Here is a 12,150-nt window from a genome sequence, read left to right as displayed (position 1 = left end):
TCCCACCACACCAAAATACTCCCCCACCAGCCCGACCTACTCTCCTACCTCCCCAGTCTATACCCCCACCTCACCAAAGTACTCCCCCACCTCGCCCACTTACTCTCCCACCTCCCCGAAATATTCACCAACCTCTCCCACCTACTCACCCACCAGCCCCAAGGGCTCGACCTACTCTCCCACTTCCCCGGGCTATTCCCCCACTTCACCAACGTACAGCCTCACAAGCCCAGCCATCAGCCCAGAGGACAGCGACGAGGAGAACTGAGCGAGGACCTGGCCCTTCTACAGCCTGTCTGTGCAGTCAGCACCTGTCTGCACTAACTATGGAGGCTCTCGCCTGGTTTCAACTGGACTTGGACTTGCTGATGTTTCACAACGCTATTGGGGGAATGAAGGAGCAGTGCAATTCTGGAACGCTTTTTAAAAATAAATGCAAGATACGGAAGAAGGAAAAATCTAAACTGTATAATTTTGAATATATACTTTTTGTTTTGACCTTTGAGTTCTGGGTGCAGTCCCTGGGCTGCAGTGAGAATTTTAGACACTGTTTTGCCGTCCCCCTGCACCTGGACCAGTGTGAATTTCCATTCTTGTGTTCTGTGGGGAATAAATGCTCCTTGCCATTTTTGGTCAGACATTCCCTGGGTAACCAAGGCTCTGTTCAGCTCCTAATGGTTTCTTTATACATGGATGTAAAAATGCTTTAAGGATGGTGACCGGAGAGTGTGTAACCCCATTTGAGGGGAGCCCATGCCCTGGGTTACACTCGAGGGTTGTGCATCAGTGATGAATGAATCAGGTGGTCATGTGAAATAATGACCATTTCCTTCTCTTCTCTCCAGCTCCTGTTCAGTGGAGAATGGGCCCTTGTTTTTTGAGGGTTGGGTGGGGTACTGGGCATTTCTTAAACAGACTTATTCTGATGTGACTCTTGTGACTTAACTGTAAAAACAGGATATGAAAGGTGTTTAAAAAAAGGGGCAGCATTTACCTGCCTGATTTATGTACAGAACATTTACTAGTCTTTTCCTGTTTTCTCTTTGGAAATGTTGGAAATATACTTAAATAAAGTTTTACTAATTTTTGTGGAGCGTGGGCTCTGTTCTTACATTTGGAAAAAATTGCTTTTGTGCTCTTCAAATATCCTCCTGACTGTCCAACAACCTACCTTTGTTTGTGATGGAATCACCACTGCATAGCCCTCACTACAAACATCCTGGGGGCTTTCCATTGACCAGGAATTGAACTGGATCAGTCATATAAACACTGGCTACAAGAGCAGATCAGAGGCTGGGAATCCTGTAGGAAGTAACTCACCACCTGACTCCCTTTTATGCTGAGACAGTGACATCTGGTCCAAGACACTACTGCCAGGGGAAAATTCCTGACTCCCCAAAGCCTGTCCTACCATTGAAAAGGCACAAGTCAGGAGGGTGAGGGAATACTCCCCACTTGCCGTGGAGGGGGGCAGCTCCAACAACTCAAAGCTTGACACCATCCAGGGACTAAGCCCCACATCCACAAACACCCCCTTGCTCCCTCCCCCAGCAACGCTCAGTAGCAGAAGTGTGTACCATCTACAAGATGCACTGCAGAAACTCACCAAAGATCCTCAGGCAGCACCTTCCAAACCCACGGCCACTTCCATCTAGAAGGACAAGGGGCAGCAGATACATGGCAACTCCACCCCCTGCAAGTTCCCCTCCGAGCCCCTCACCATCCTGACTTGGATATATATTGCTGTTCCTTCAGTGTGGCTGGGTCAGAATCCTGGGATTCCCTCCCTATGGGACATTGTGGGTCTACCCTACAGCATGTGGACTGCAGCGGGTCAAGAAGGCAGCTCACCCCCCCCCACCTTCTCAAGGGGGGCAACTAGGGACAGGGTGATAAATGCTGGTCTTGTTAAACATGCTGATGTCATAGGAATTAATATTTTAAAAAGGCACTTTGCTTCAAGGTGTGTGAAGGAAAACTGCAAATCGGAAATAAAAATAAAATGATGCAAATGGTCAGTAGGTCAAGCAGCTTCTGGTTTGAACAATTGGTGATGGTGTGGATTCTGAGCAAACCTCTCGTGCTATGTAAGGCTTGGCTTGATTGGGTATATGCTGTCTTGCTGTTATCCAGGCTAGAACATAAGAACTAGGAGCAGGAGTAAGCTGTTCTGGCCCTTCAAGCCTGCTCCACTACTCCCATCACTTTGTGGACTCCACTCCACTCACCCACATTTTCACCATATCCCTTAATTTATTTTTCAAAAAGGTATCTACCTTGGCTTTAAAAGCAATTGCTGAAGTAGTGTCAGCTACTTCCCTGGGTAAGGAATTCCATGGATGAACAACTCTCTGGGTGAAGAAGTTCCTTCTCAGTTCAGTGCTAAACCTGTTTCCTTTAATCTTAAGGCCACACCCTCTTGTCCTAATTCCACCAACCAGCAGAAACATCCTATCTATTTCTATTTTATCAATTCCCTTCATAATTTTGTGTTTCTACAAGATCCACCTCATCCTTCTAAATTCCAAATAATAAAATCCAATATACTCAGTCTCTCCTCATAAGGCAACCCCCTCAATTCTGGAATCAATCTAGTGAATCTCCTCTGCACCCCCTCCAGTGCCAGTACATCATTTCTTAAGGAGACCAAATCTGCATGCAGTACTCCAGATGTGGTCACACCAGCACCTTGTACACCTGTAACATAACCTCTCTGCTTTTAAACCCAATCCCTTTAGCAATGAAGGATAAGATTCCATTTGCCTTCCTAATTACTTGTACCTACAGACCAACCTTCTGCAATACATACACCAAGACACCCAGGTCCCTCTGCAAATCAACCTGCTTCAACAAGTTGCAAGTTAGGGCTATTAGCTAGATAGAAAGACCTCGAGGGGAGTGGCACATTGGCAATGTCATTGAACCTGTATTCTGAAAGCTCAGGCTAATATTCTGGGAATGTGAATTCAAGGCCTGCCAAATCAGATGGTGAAATTGGATTTGGCAAATTAAAACCTGTCCAATGTTGACTACGTAATCACTGTTGAAAATATGTTGCTGGAAAAGCGCAGCAGGTCAGGCAGCATCCAAGGAGCAGAAGAATCGACGTTTCGGGCATAAGCCCTTCTTCAGGAATCCCGAAACGTCGATTCTCCTGCTCCTTGGATGCTGCCTGACCTGCTGCGCTTTTCCAGCAACACATTTTCAGCTCTGATCTCCAGCATCTGTAGCCCTCACTTTCTCCTACATAATCACTGTCCATTGACATTAAGTCACACAATTGTTACAGTGCAGCAGGAGGCCAATCTCCTACCTTTCCCCCTTCTACCCATCTCTGTGCCATTTCTATCCAAATAACCATCTACTGCCCCTGTCAACTGCCTCAGTTGAACCTGACTTCTATCTGGTTCTCTAAGGAGGGAAATCTGCTGTTCTTACCCAGTCTGGCCTACATGTGACTTCAAACCCACAACCCAATGTGGATGCCTCTGGATTCATACAACTCCTTTACAAATGGGACAAGATTTAGGATATCTGGTCAGGGTGAGTGAGTGGGATGAAAAGGTCTATTTCCATGCTGTAAAGCTCGATGGCTCTAGAACTGAATGGAATCCGTCTGTACTGATGTACATATCAATTTCCACATATTGTCCATTGCAGTCTTCCCCAGAATTTCACGTTATACGCCTCATGCTGTTTCTGTAACAGTTTTACAAATTATCAAATCCACTTGACTTTGACAAAACCGTGAACCAGTAAATAATAGCAAATGAACTTAAATTTAATCCAGCTGACACTATCAGAATAATTATTGGCCATGCAAATCGTCCACTAAACTATCCCATGACTGTTTTCATAGCTTTGGATCATATGAGCCACATGACAGTAAAAATTCGACAGAGACAGATTAGTAACAGGAAGAGGCCATTCAGTCCCTCAAGCCTGCTCCACTGTTCAATAAGATCGTGGCGGCCCTGTTTGTGTTCCGAATCCCACATTGCCAGCAGTTCCATCGTCCCCACTGATTCTGTGAAACGTGTCGAGCAATGAGAACGTACAAGTGATACCTTTATAATCATCACAAACGATAAACCATTAGTTATACATGCACAATGTTAACTCAGAGCAACACACAATTTTCATTTTCCAAATGTGAATGTTGGTGGGAGTGGGGAGTCAAGGCTGAAAATGTGACTCAGGCACACCAAGCTGAGAGAACAAGCCTTTGGCCCGTCTGCTCTGTGCTGTTCCTGCTCCCTGATGTATTTAACCACTTCCCCTGGCCACTTCAATGTATTGACACTATTCCCCTCAACCACTCCCTGAGGGAGGGAGTCCCACATTCCTCCCACTCTCTAGGGCAAAGCATTTCTCCATGTGATAGTAGAAGGAAGTAGCATAAAGTCCCTGCAGTATGGAAGCAGGTCATTCGACCCATCAGGTTACACCAACCCTCCAAAGAGCATCCCACGTAGACCCAACCCCCCACCCTATCCCCAAAACCTTGCATTTCCCTGGACTGTAGGAGGAAACTGGAGCATGCGGAGGAAACCCACACAGACACGGGGAGAGTGTGCAAACTCCACACAGTCACCTGAGGGTGGAATCAAACCCAGGTCCCTGGCACTGCAGTGCTAGCCACTGAGTCAACATGACATCCCTAACCACAGAGTGATGAAGAAATCTTGAAATCTTGGGAGGTGGAAGAGTCTCCAAATTTCCTCCTTAACAGTTTTTGTTTGAATATACTTTTGAATTAAGATCAGAGTGGTGCTGGAAAAGCACAGCAGGTCAGGCAGCATCGGAGGAGCAGGAAAATCAACGTTTTGGGCAAAAGCCCTTCATCAGCAGTCCTCACTTTCGCCTATATTTTTGAATTAACCTGTTCAGATTTGGAGCAAGAGGGACTGGCTCAGAGGCAGGGACACTACCACTGCACGATAATAGCCCGTAATTTCATCCTTAGATTCTCAGGGATTCCTCGTCGGAGGTAATAAAGGGCCTATTGGAATGAGTTAGGATTTCCAAATCTCAATCAATTAATGCTGTGATTGACCAGGTAATGCCTGGGTATTTTGTGGGAGGGAGTAAACTGCATTGAGCCTAAACGACGAATAACGGGAGGGCTACAGATGCTCCATATAAACGGACCATTCGGCCCCCTCCCTTCATCCTATCAGTAGGCTTTCCAATGATGTGGTTTCTGTGTAGACTCACTGTGTTCCTAGGGCTGCTTTTAGTCCTGCCAACCCATACCGCGAATGGTAGGAGAGGTATGAGGCCACGGGGAGATAGACTGGCCTCGGCTGGCCGTTCGGCCCTGACGCTCCATACTAGCGCCGCCACAGGAGTGAAGCCCCGGGTTACCGTACGGTGCGAGGAGGGCTCCATGTCGGTAGCTGTGCCCTTGGATTTGTTCGGAACGGGTTACCTGGTCAATGCCAAGCACCTGAGACTAGGTAACTGCAGTTTCAGCCGAGTGGAGCCCCGGAATGGGACGCTGCTGTTCCGTACACCACTGCATCAGTGTGGCGCCAGGAGGACGGTAAGTGGCTAGCTTTGGTTTCTTCCGAGAAGGGGGCTGAGGAAACGCCCTTAACTAAATCGACACTAAGTTGATTCTATATATCTATCTCTTGATAAGATTGTCTATCGGTTCTAGCCCCCTTGCCCGTGGGTGGGGTGGGGAAGGGTGAGATCACTCACTCTAAACTGCCAACGAATAAAGGTCCACTCTCCTCATCAACACTTCCCATCCTCATACAATGCTGCAGAACCCCTCCCTTTTCCCATTAGTTGGAAAACTTTGTACAAGCTCAAAGTTGTGACTTCCTCTAGCGCTGAGTTTGACACTCCTCCTTTTATCTGTTGTGGATCACTCCCTACAAACCCTCCATCGTACTCCCCTCCAGAATCCACTCTGATTTTTATAGTCTCTAGCTTTCTCCTCCTCTTGGGAGAACCACAATAGAATTGGAATGGATTCTAATTCTACTTATGTAGAATATATTTTTTCAGGATTTCCTAATGTTTTATTCCCTCTACAGTTAGAATCACTAAGTGGGTGATCTTTACTAAATGGTACTGTTTCTGTCCCTGTAGTTGGATGTGGATGATCTTATTTACAAGACCAGCCTGCATTACCTGCCCCCAGTGAAGCAGATTATTGTTCGTACCAATCCAGTCACTATTCCCATTGAGTGTCATTATCCCAGGTAGGTCTGTGTTTTCCCCCTCTTTCCTAGTTCTCCTGTTACCTGACTGTTTATGAACCTCCCACTGTCTATCTGATTTTTTTCCTTTTTTTTAGGAAGGGGAATGTCAGTGGTGAAGCTATTGAACCAACCTGGGTGCCATTTAGCTCTACTCATGTTGGACACAACTCCCTGAAATTCTTCCTTGCCCTCATGACTGGTAGGTGTAGGGAGTGTGAAAGGTGGTAACCAATTGGGTCCCTTGAACTGATTTCACCTTTTTAAGGTGATCCTCCAATGTTGTGTGCACTTGCTGAAATGGGGGCAGTAGAGAGACCAGGACTTCTAGACTGCTCTCCAATCGAACTACATGACTGACCTCTTACTCCTGACCATCCCCTCTTTAATGTCTGAATTCATCAACCTTGGTCCTGAATGATCATGCCCTAGTGTCTCCACCACCCTCTATCTTCAACTATAAAAGGTCTCCTTTTAATCGGAGACGGTGTCCCCTGGTTCTTGAACCCCATAAAATGGGGAGAGATTCTTCCTGTACCTATCTTGTATGCTGTTTTTTTCAATGAGCTAATCCATTCTGGAAAAAATCCAAGAATACAGACCCACTCCCTTGTTAATATCCTTGCCCATTCTCATAATGTTCCAGAATTTCCCACATCTCTCCATCTCTTGGTAGAGAATCTACATCATAGAGATGTACAGCATGGAAACAGACCCTTCGGTCCAACCCGCCCATGCTGCCCAGATATCCCAACCCAATCTAGTCCCACCTGCCAGCACCTGGCCCATATCCCTCCAAACCCTTCCTATTCATATACCCATCCAAATGCTGCTTGGCAATTGTACCAGCCTCCACCACTTCCTCTGGCAGCTCATTCCATACATGCCCCACCCTCTTGTGGAAAAGGTTGCCCCTTGGGTCTCTCCTATCTTCCCCCTCTCTCTCCCTAAACCTATGCCCTCTAGTTCTGGACTTCCTGACCCCAGGGAAAAAACCTTGTCTATTTATCCTATCCATGTCCCTCATGATTTTATAAACCTCTATAAGGTCACCCCTCATCCTCCAACACTCCAGGGAAAACAGCCCCAGCCTGTTCAGCACTTCCCTATAGCTCCAATTCTCCAACCCTGGCAACATCCTTGTAAATCTTTTCTGAACCCTTTCAAGTTTCACAACATCTTTCTGATAGGAAGGAGACCAGAATTGCATGTAATATTCCAACAGTGGCCTAACCAATGTCCTGTACAGCTGCAATATGACCTCACAACTCCTGTACTCCATACTCCTCTCTGGGATCTGAATGGATCTTAAGGTCAGCCAGAGTTCATAGTAAGGGGAGGGAAGGAAAGACATTTTTTTTCCCCTTCTTTTCAATCTCCCATCATGGGACAATCTAATTGTTAGAGATTGAGACTCTTTATTCCAAGAATCAATCCCTAGTGACTGATAATAAGAGCTGATATTAGTAATTCTGCTTGTGGAGACTCACCTTTTTCCATCTTGCAGAGAACTGGACAGAGAAACGAGATTCAAATATCTACTACCTGGGCGATGAGATTCACATTGAGGCCTCTGTTGTGACTCTGAACCATGTACCACTGAAACTCTTTATTGATCGCTGCGTGGCCACTGTGGGGTCTGAATGGAGCTCCAACTCCAGTTACACCATCATTGACCACAATGGGTATGTGTAGAGCCTGGAATGCTGGTGGAATCCTTGTCTGTCTTTTTCCCCCTAACCATCCATTCCCTCCCTCCTTTTTCAGATGCCTCCTGGACAGCAAAGCTGGTTCCTCAACCTCTTCTTTTGTCAATCCAAGAGTGAAGCCAGACACAATCCGCTTTGTCCTGGATGCCTTCCGCTTTTACAGGATTCCCAGCAGCTTGGTATGGACAGCAATGAGATTCAGGGAAGGCTAGTTTGGGGTGCAATAGTGTTGAGTCTCTTGTATCCTGGGTCCTACACAGTCCAATCTCCTTGACTCTCTGCTTCCTGATTCTCATTGGAACAGCTGGTCTATACCTGTGGAGGCCTCGAACTGTAATAGATTTGGGAATCCATCTCTTGCTCCTTGCACACAACTGCAAGACACCAATGACTCCAAGAAGTCTGGTCAACCCAAGACCCTGGATTATGGCTGTGGCTAACTGTTCCCTCACACCAGGGACCTGGGTGTGATTCTAGCCTTGGATGGTCATCTGTGGGGAGCTTTTGTTTTCATTTCTGCTGGTGCTCTGGCATCATCGCCCAGTCCAGGGATGTGCAGTTAAGGTGACAGACCATGCTATATTGCCCATAGTGTCCAGGGATGTGTAGGCCAGGATTAGCTTTGGTAAAATATGCATTTATGGCATAGTCAGTGTTTAGCATGAAAACTGACCCTTTGGTCCAACATGTCCATGCTGACTAGATATCCTAACTTAGTCTCATTTGGCCCAAATCCCCTCAACCCTGCCTTTTCATATACCCATCCAGATGCCTTTTAAATGCTGTAATTGTACCAGTCTCCACCACTTCCTCTGGCAGCTCCTTCCATACAAGCACTACCCTCAAGTTGCCCCTAGGCTCCCATATATCTTCCCCCTCTCACCTATGCCCTCTAGTTCTTTCCCCCCACCCTGGGGAATAGACCTTCTCTCCTAACCTTATCCCTGCCCCCCTGATTTTGTAAACATCTAAAAAGGTGACCCCTCAGCATCTGGTGCTCCAGGTCTGGATGGGATGCTCTCCAGGGAATTGGTACAGACTTGATAAGCCAAACCACCATCTCAGGATTCTGCTTCTAGTCGTGACTATTCCAGTATTTGGAAATACTGGTGATCTCTCCTAATAAGTGGGAGAACAACTTAACATCCCTGTGGTGGTTTGGGTGGGCAGCTCCCCTCACTGGGACCATTAGACCCAGGTATAACATGCTGCTCTAACATCTGTACCTTTTTTAATCTTCCAGATTTACATTACTTGTCACCTGCGAGTTTCTGCACTCCAGCAGCAGCCAAACCCTCTGAACAAGGCTTGCTGGTTTCACAGGGCCAGCCGAACGTGAGTAACCATTTCATGAGTTTATTCCGCTGTAGTGTGGATGTACTAACTTTGTTTCTGTCTTTTTAGCTGGTCCCTGGTCACTGACAGCTGGGCCTCTCCAGTAGGAGAGAGTGCTGGCCAATCCATCTGTCACTGTTGTGACACTCTCAGATGTGGATCACCATCCAGGGCCATAAGAAGAAAATCACGGGAAGCAGGTACAGTGGGTAATCTCTCTCTCTCTGATTTACCAGGTTTGGGTTAAGGAAAGGCTGGGACTTCGAGTGTAGGAGGCTGAGGTGACCTTCCCTTGATAAGATCATGAGGGATATACATGGGATGAGATAACTACCACTAACCCTAAGACTAGGGGGGCAGACTAAGGTGAGAAGAGAGATCTTAAAGATGGGAGGGAGGAGAGTGGTTTGTGTCAAAGGAACTTTGAGGAAATGGTGGATGGGGGTACACTTACAATACTTAAAGACACTTTAGATATTTCTGTGAATAGAAAAGGTTTGGAGGGCAATAGGTGACAGCAGGCAGGTGGGACTAGTTTAGTTTGGGATTATGGTTGACATGGACTTAGGCTGAAAACAGACCCTGTCTTCCAATGACTGTACAAACAGAAGTATGACACTTTGTCCATTGAGTGGCAGAGTGGGCTGATCACACCTGATCAGCTCCTGCAGTTCCCCTTTTTCTGCCACTGATTAAAAAATCTGAGTGAAGGGAATATTTTTGGCTTGCCAAGTGTTCCATTTGGCAGTGAAGGATTGTTACAAACTGGCATCTCAGCAATACCTTGCCACAAAAGGCTCTGGCTCCATCAGTCTCTGACCTTCAGCCCTCCATCTTCTGAGCCACTTATCCCACTTGCCATCTGTCTCTTTGCTTCCCCAGAATTCTCACAAGCAACAGGGGAAGTTGATTCAATGCTTGGACCCTTGGTCATTGTGGATCCCAACAGTTTTGGTGCTGCCAAGTCTGGATCTTCAGTGGGAGACTTTGCTGAACAGCACCAAGCTGTCTCTGGTAAGAACACTTTTTGTGAATTATCACTAAACAGCACTTGGTTCCAGTAACTCAGTTTTGAGGTTGCATCTTACCAGTGTCTAAACCCTCATGATCTAGAGTTTAACTCTGTATTAAATTGCTCTGTTAAAGGTACCTCACCACAAAACACAGCTGCTGGGACTGATAGTGCTACTACCTGAGCTAAAGTCTAGGTTCACCTCTTACCCTGGCGATGTACTAATGTCTCAACAATTCAATTAAGCACTTGCAAAGCAATGGATTAGTCCCCACCTAATTCTATAAAATTCTCATCCTCCTTCAAACACTGACCTCTCGGTCTCTAACCATCTTCAGCCCCACAATCTAATTGCCAAACATCCTTTAACTGACACACCACTGAATTTTCAACATTAGCCTTGAACTCAGCCTTCTGAAAACACTTACCTTTTTTCTGTTGTTCATCACCTTAACCTACCTAAGAGGGGTTCAGTCAGCATCATAGTCCTGTCACTTTTTTTCCTTGTACTCTTATTGCACTCTAAGCTGGAGTCTGATGCTCTTTATTACAAAAATTCTCTGGCCTACTGAACACTTGTCTGTGCCACACTGTTTTCCTGTAGCACCTATCCCATCTGGGGTCATGAATCTGTGCCTCACTTTGTAACCCATTTACAATGTTGGATGTGTTTCTGATTGAGCTGATCAAGTTTGATGTTTGTCACCTACAGGGAACTGTCAATGCCAAGCTGGTAACGTTTAATGTTTTTCCCTTACAGATGGACACTTTCTGGTCAGTCTTGTTCTGCTGGGTGCTTTAATGATCCCAGTAGCTGGATTTACAGTGGCTACCTACAGGAGATGTGTTTGAGTCCAGTTATGTTGACCTTTTGTCAAAGCTGATTAAATGCCATTTAACAATTAAAACAAATTAGACTACTTTGTTCATTTACACAACAGCACAGGAATAAGCTCTTCATCCCATGTTATATCAACAATGATCCACTAAAATAATCCCATCTGCCTGTACATGCTCTAGATCTCTAATCCCTGCCTGTTCATGTCTAAATGCTTCTTAAACATGTTAATCACTATCCCAGTAGTATACTTCACTTTAAAGTCAAACCTTCCCTTCCCATCTCTAACCTTTCCCCAGATTTGACTTTTCCAACCTAGAAGGGAATGCACTTGCTATCCACCTTTATCTATTCCCTTATCAGGCCACCCCTCCAGCCTCTCTTCCAGCAAAGAATCCAAGTTTGTCCAACATCGAGCACATTAGCTTAAATCTGGCAGATCCTAGTAAATCTTTGCACTCCAGTCTCCATCCTGCAGTGTGGTAACCAATACTACTGCACAACATTCCCAATGTAACCTGACTAAAGATTTTTTTAATGCTGTTGCAACATGACTTGCCAGCTTGTTCCCCATGCCCTGACTGATGAAGCCAAGCATACCAAGGCCTTGACTACCTTCATCCACTTATGACCACATGCAGGGAGTTATGGAGTGGCAGTACGTTTGAGATGAGGGAACCAGGTTAAACACTTACCAGATCCATACACCTGGCTTCAGCTGAAGAGCATCTGCTCAGGATGTTGTGCTTTTTCTGGAGCAGGTGTGACTTGAGTCCAGACCTCCTGCCCCAAAGTTAGGGACATTGTCACTGTCTCAGCAGCCTGAGCACCTTTTTCTAATTCTAGAGTAACACTGCTTACCTTGAACTTTTTTATTTTTAATTGTTAGCTTCCCTCCTATTGGCTGTACAGTCCTGAGTGATCAGGCTTTAATCCCCTTCTTGGACAGCCAAAGTTTGGAAAACATTAATCCAGTCTTCAATAGCACCAGGACCAAGGATATTTGATCTTCCCTTTGTCTCTAATTTTGTGGGTTGTGAACTT

General features: G+C 45.9%; 2 protein-coding genes across 3 annotated transcripts in view; both read left to right on the top strand.

The window, feature by feature from the left end:
- Positions 1-1,088, top strand: part of polr2a (RNA polymerase II subunit A) — a 32,010-nt gene extending 30,922 nt beyond the window's left edge. For both annotated transcript variants that reach the window (XM_043686761.1, XM_043686762.1), the window contains exon 30: positions 1-1,088. This exon ends at the window's left edge or, in 1 of these variants, runs on beyond it. In XM_043686761.1, the coding sequence (XP_043542696.1) occupies positions 1-268 (268 nt within the window). In that variant the 3' untranslated portion in view covers positions 269-1,088.
- A 4,020-nt stretch (positions 1,089-5,108) lies between these two features.
- On the top strand, positions 5,109-11,176 carry LOC122548220 (zona pellucida sperm-binding protein 3-like). The gene is made up of 9 exons (XM_043686764.1): positions 5,109-5,545; positions 6,103-6,215; positions 6,311-6,414; positions 7,720-7,897; positions 7,980-8,100; positions 9,165-9,256; positions 9,326-9,456; positions 10,139-10,270; positions 11,029-11,176. Exons 1-9 carry the CDS (start codon positions 5,192-5,194, stop codon positions 11,118-11,120), a joined length of 1,317 nt encoding a protein of 438 aa, XP_043542699.1. The 5' UTR covers positions 5,109-5,191; the 3' UTR covers positions 11,121-11,176.
- The last annotated feature ends 974 nt before the right edge of the window (positions 11,177-12,150 follow it).

This window comes from Chiloscyllium plagiosum, unplaced genomic scaffold, assembly GCF_004010195.1.
Source record: "Chiloscyllium plagiosum isolate BGI_BamShark_2017 unplaced genomic scaffold, ASM401019v2 scaf_6685, whole genome shotgun sequence".
Lineage (NCBI taxonomy): Eukaryota > Metazoa > Chordata > Chondrichthyes > Orectolobiformes > Hemiscylliidae > Chiloscyllium > Chiloscyllium plagiosum.
This window is presented reverse-complemented; position numbering and strand designations above follow the sequence as displayed.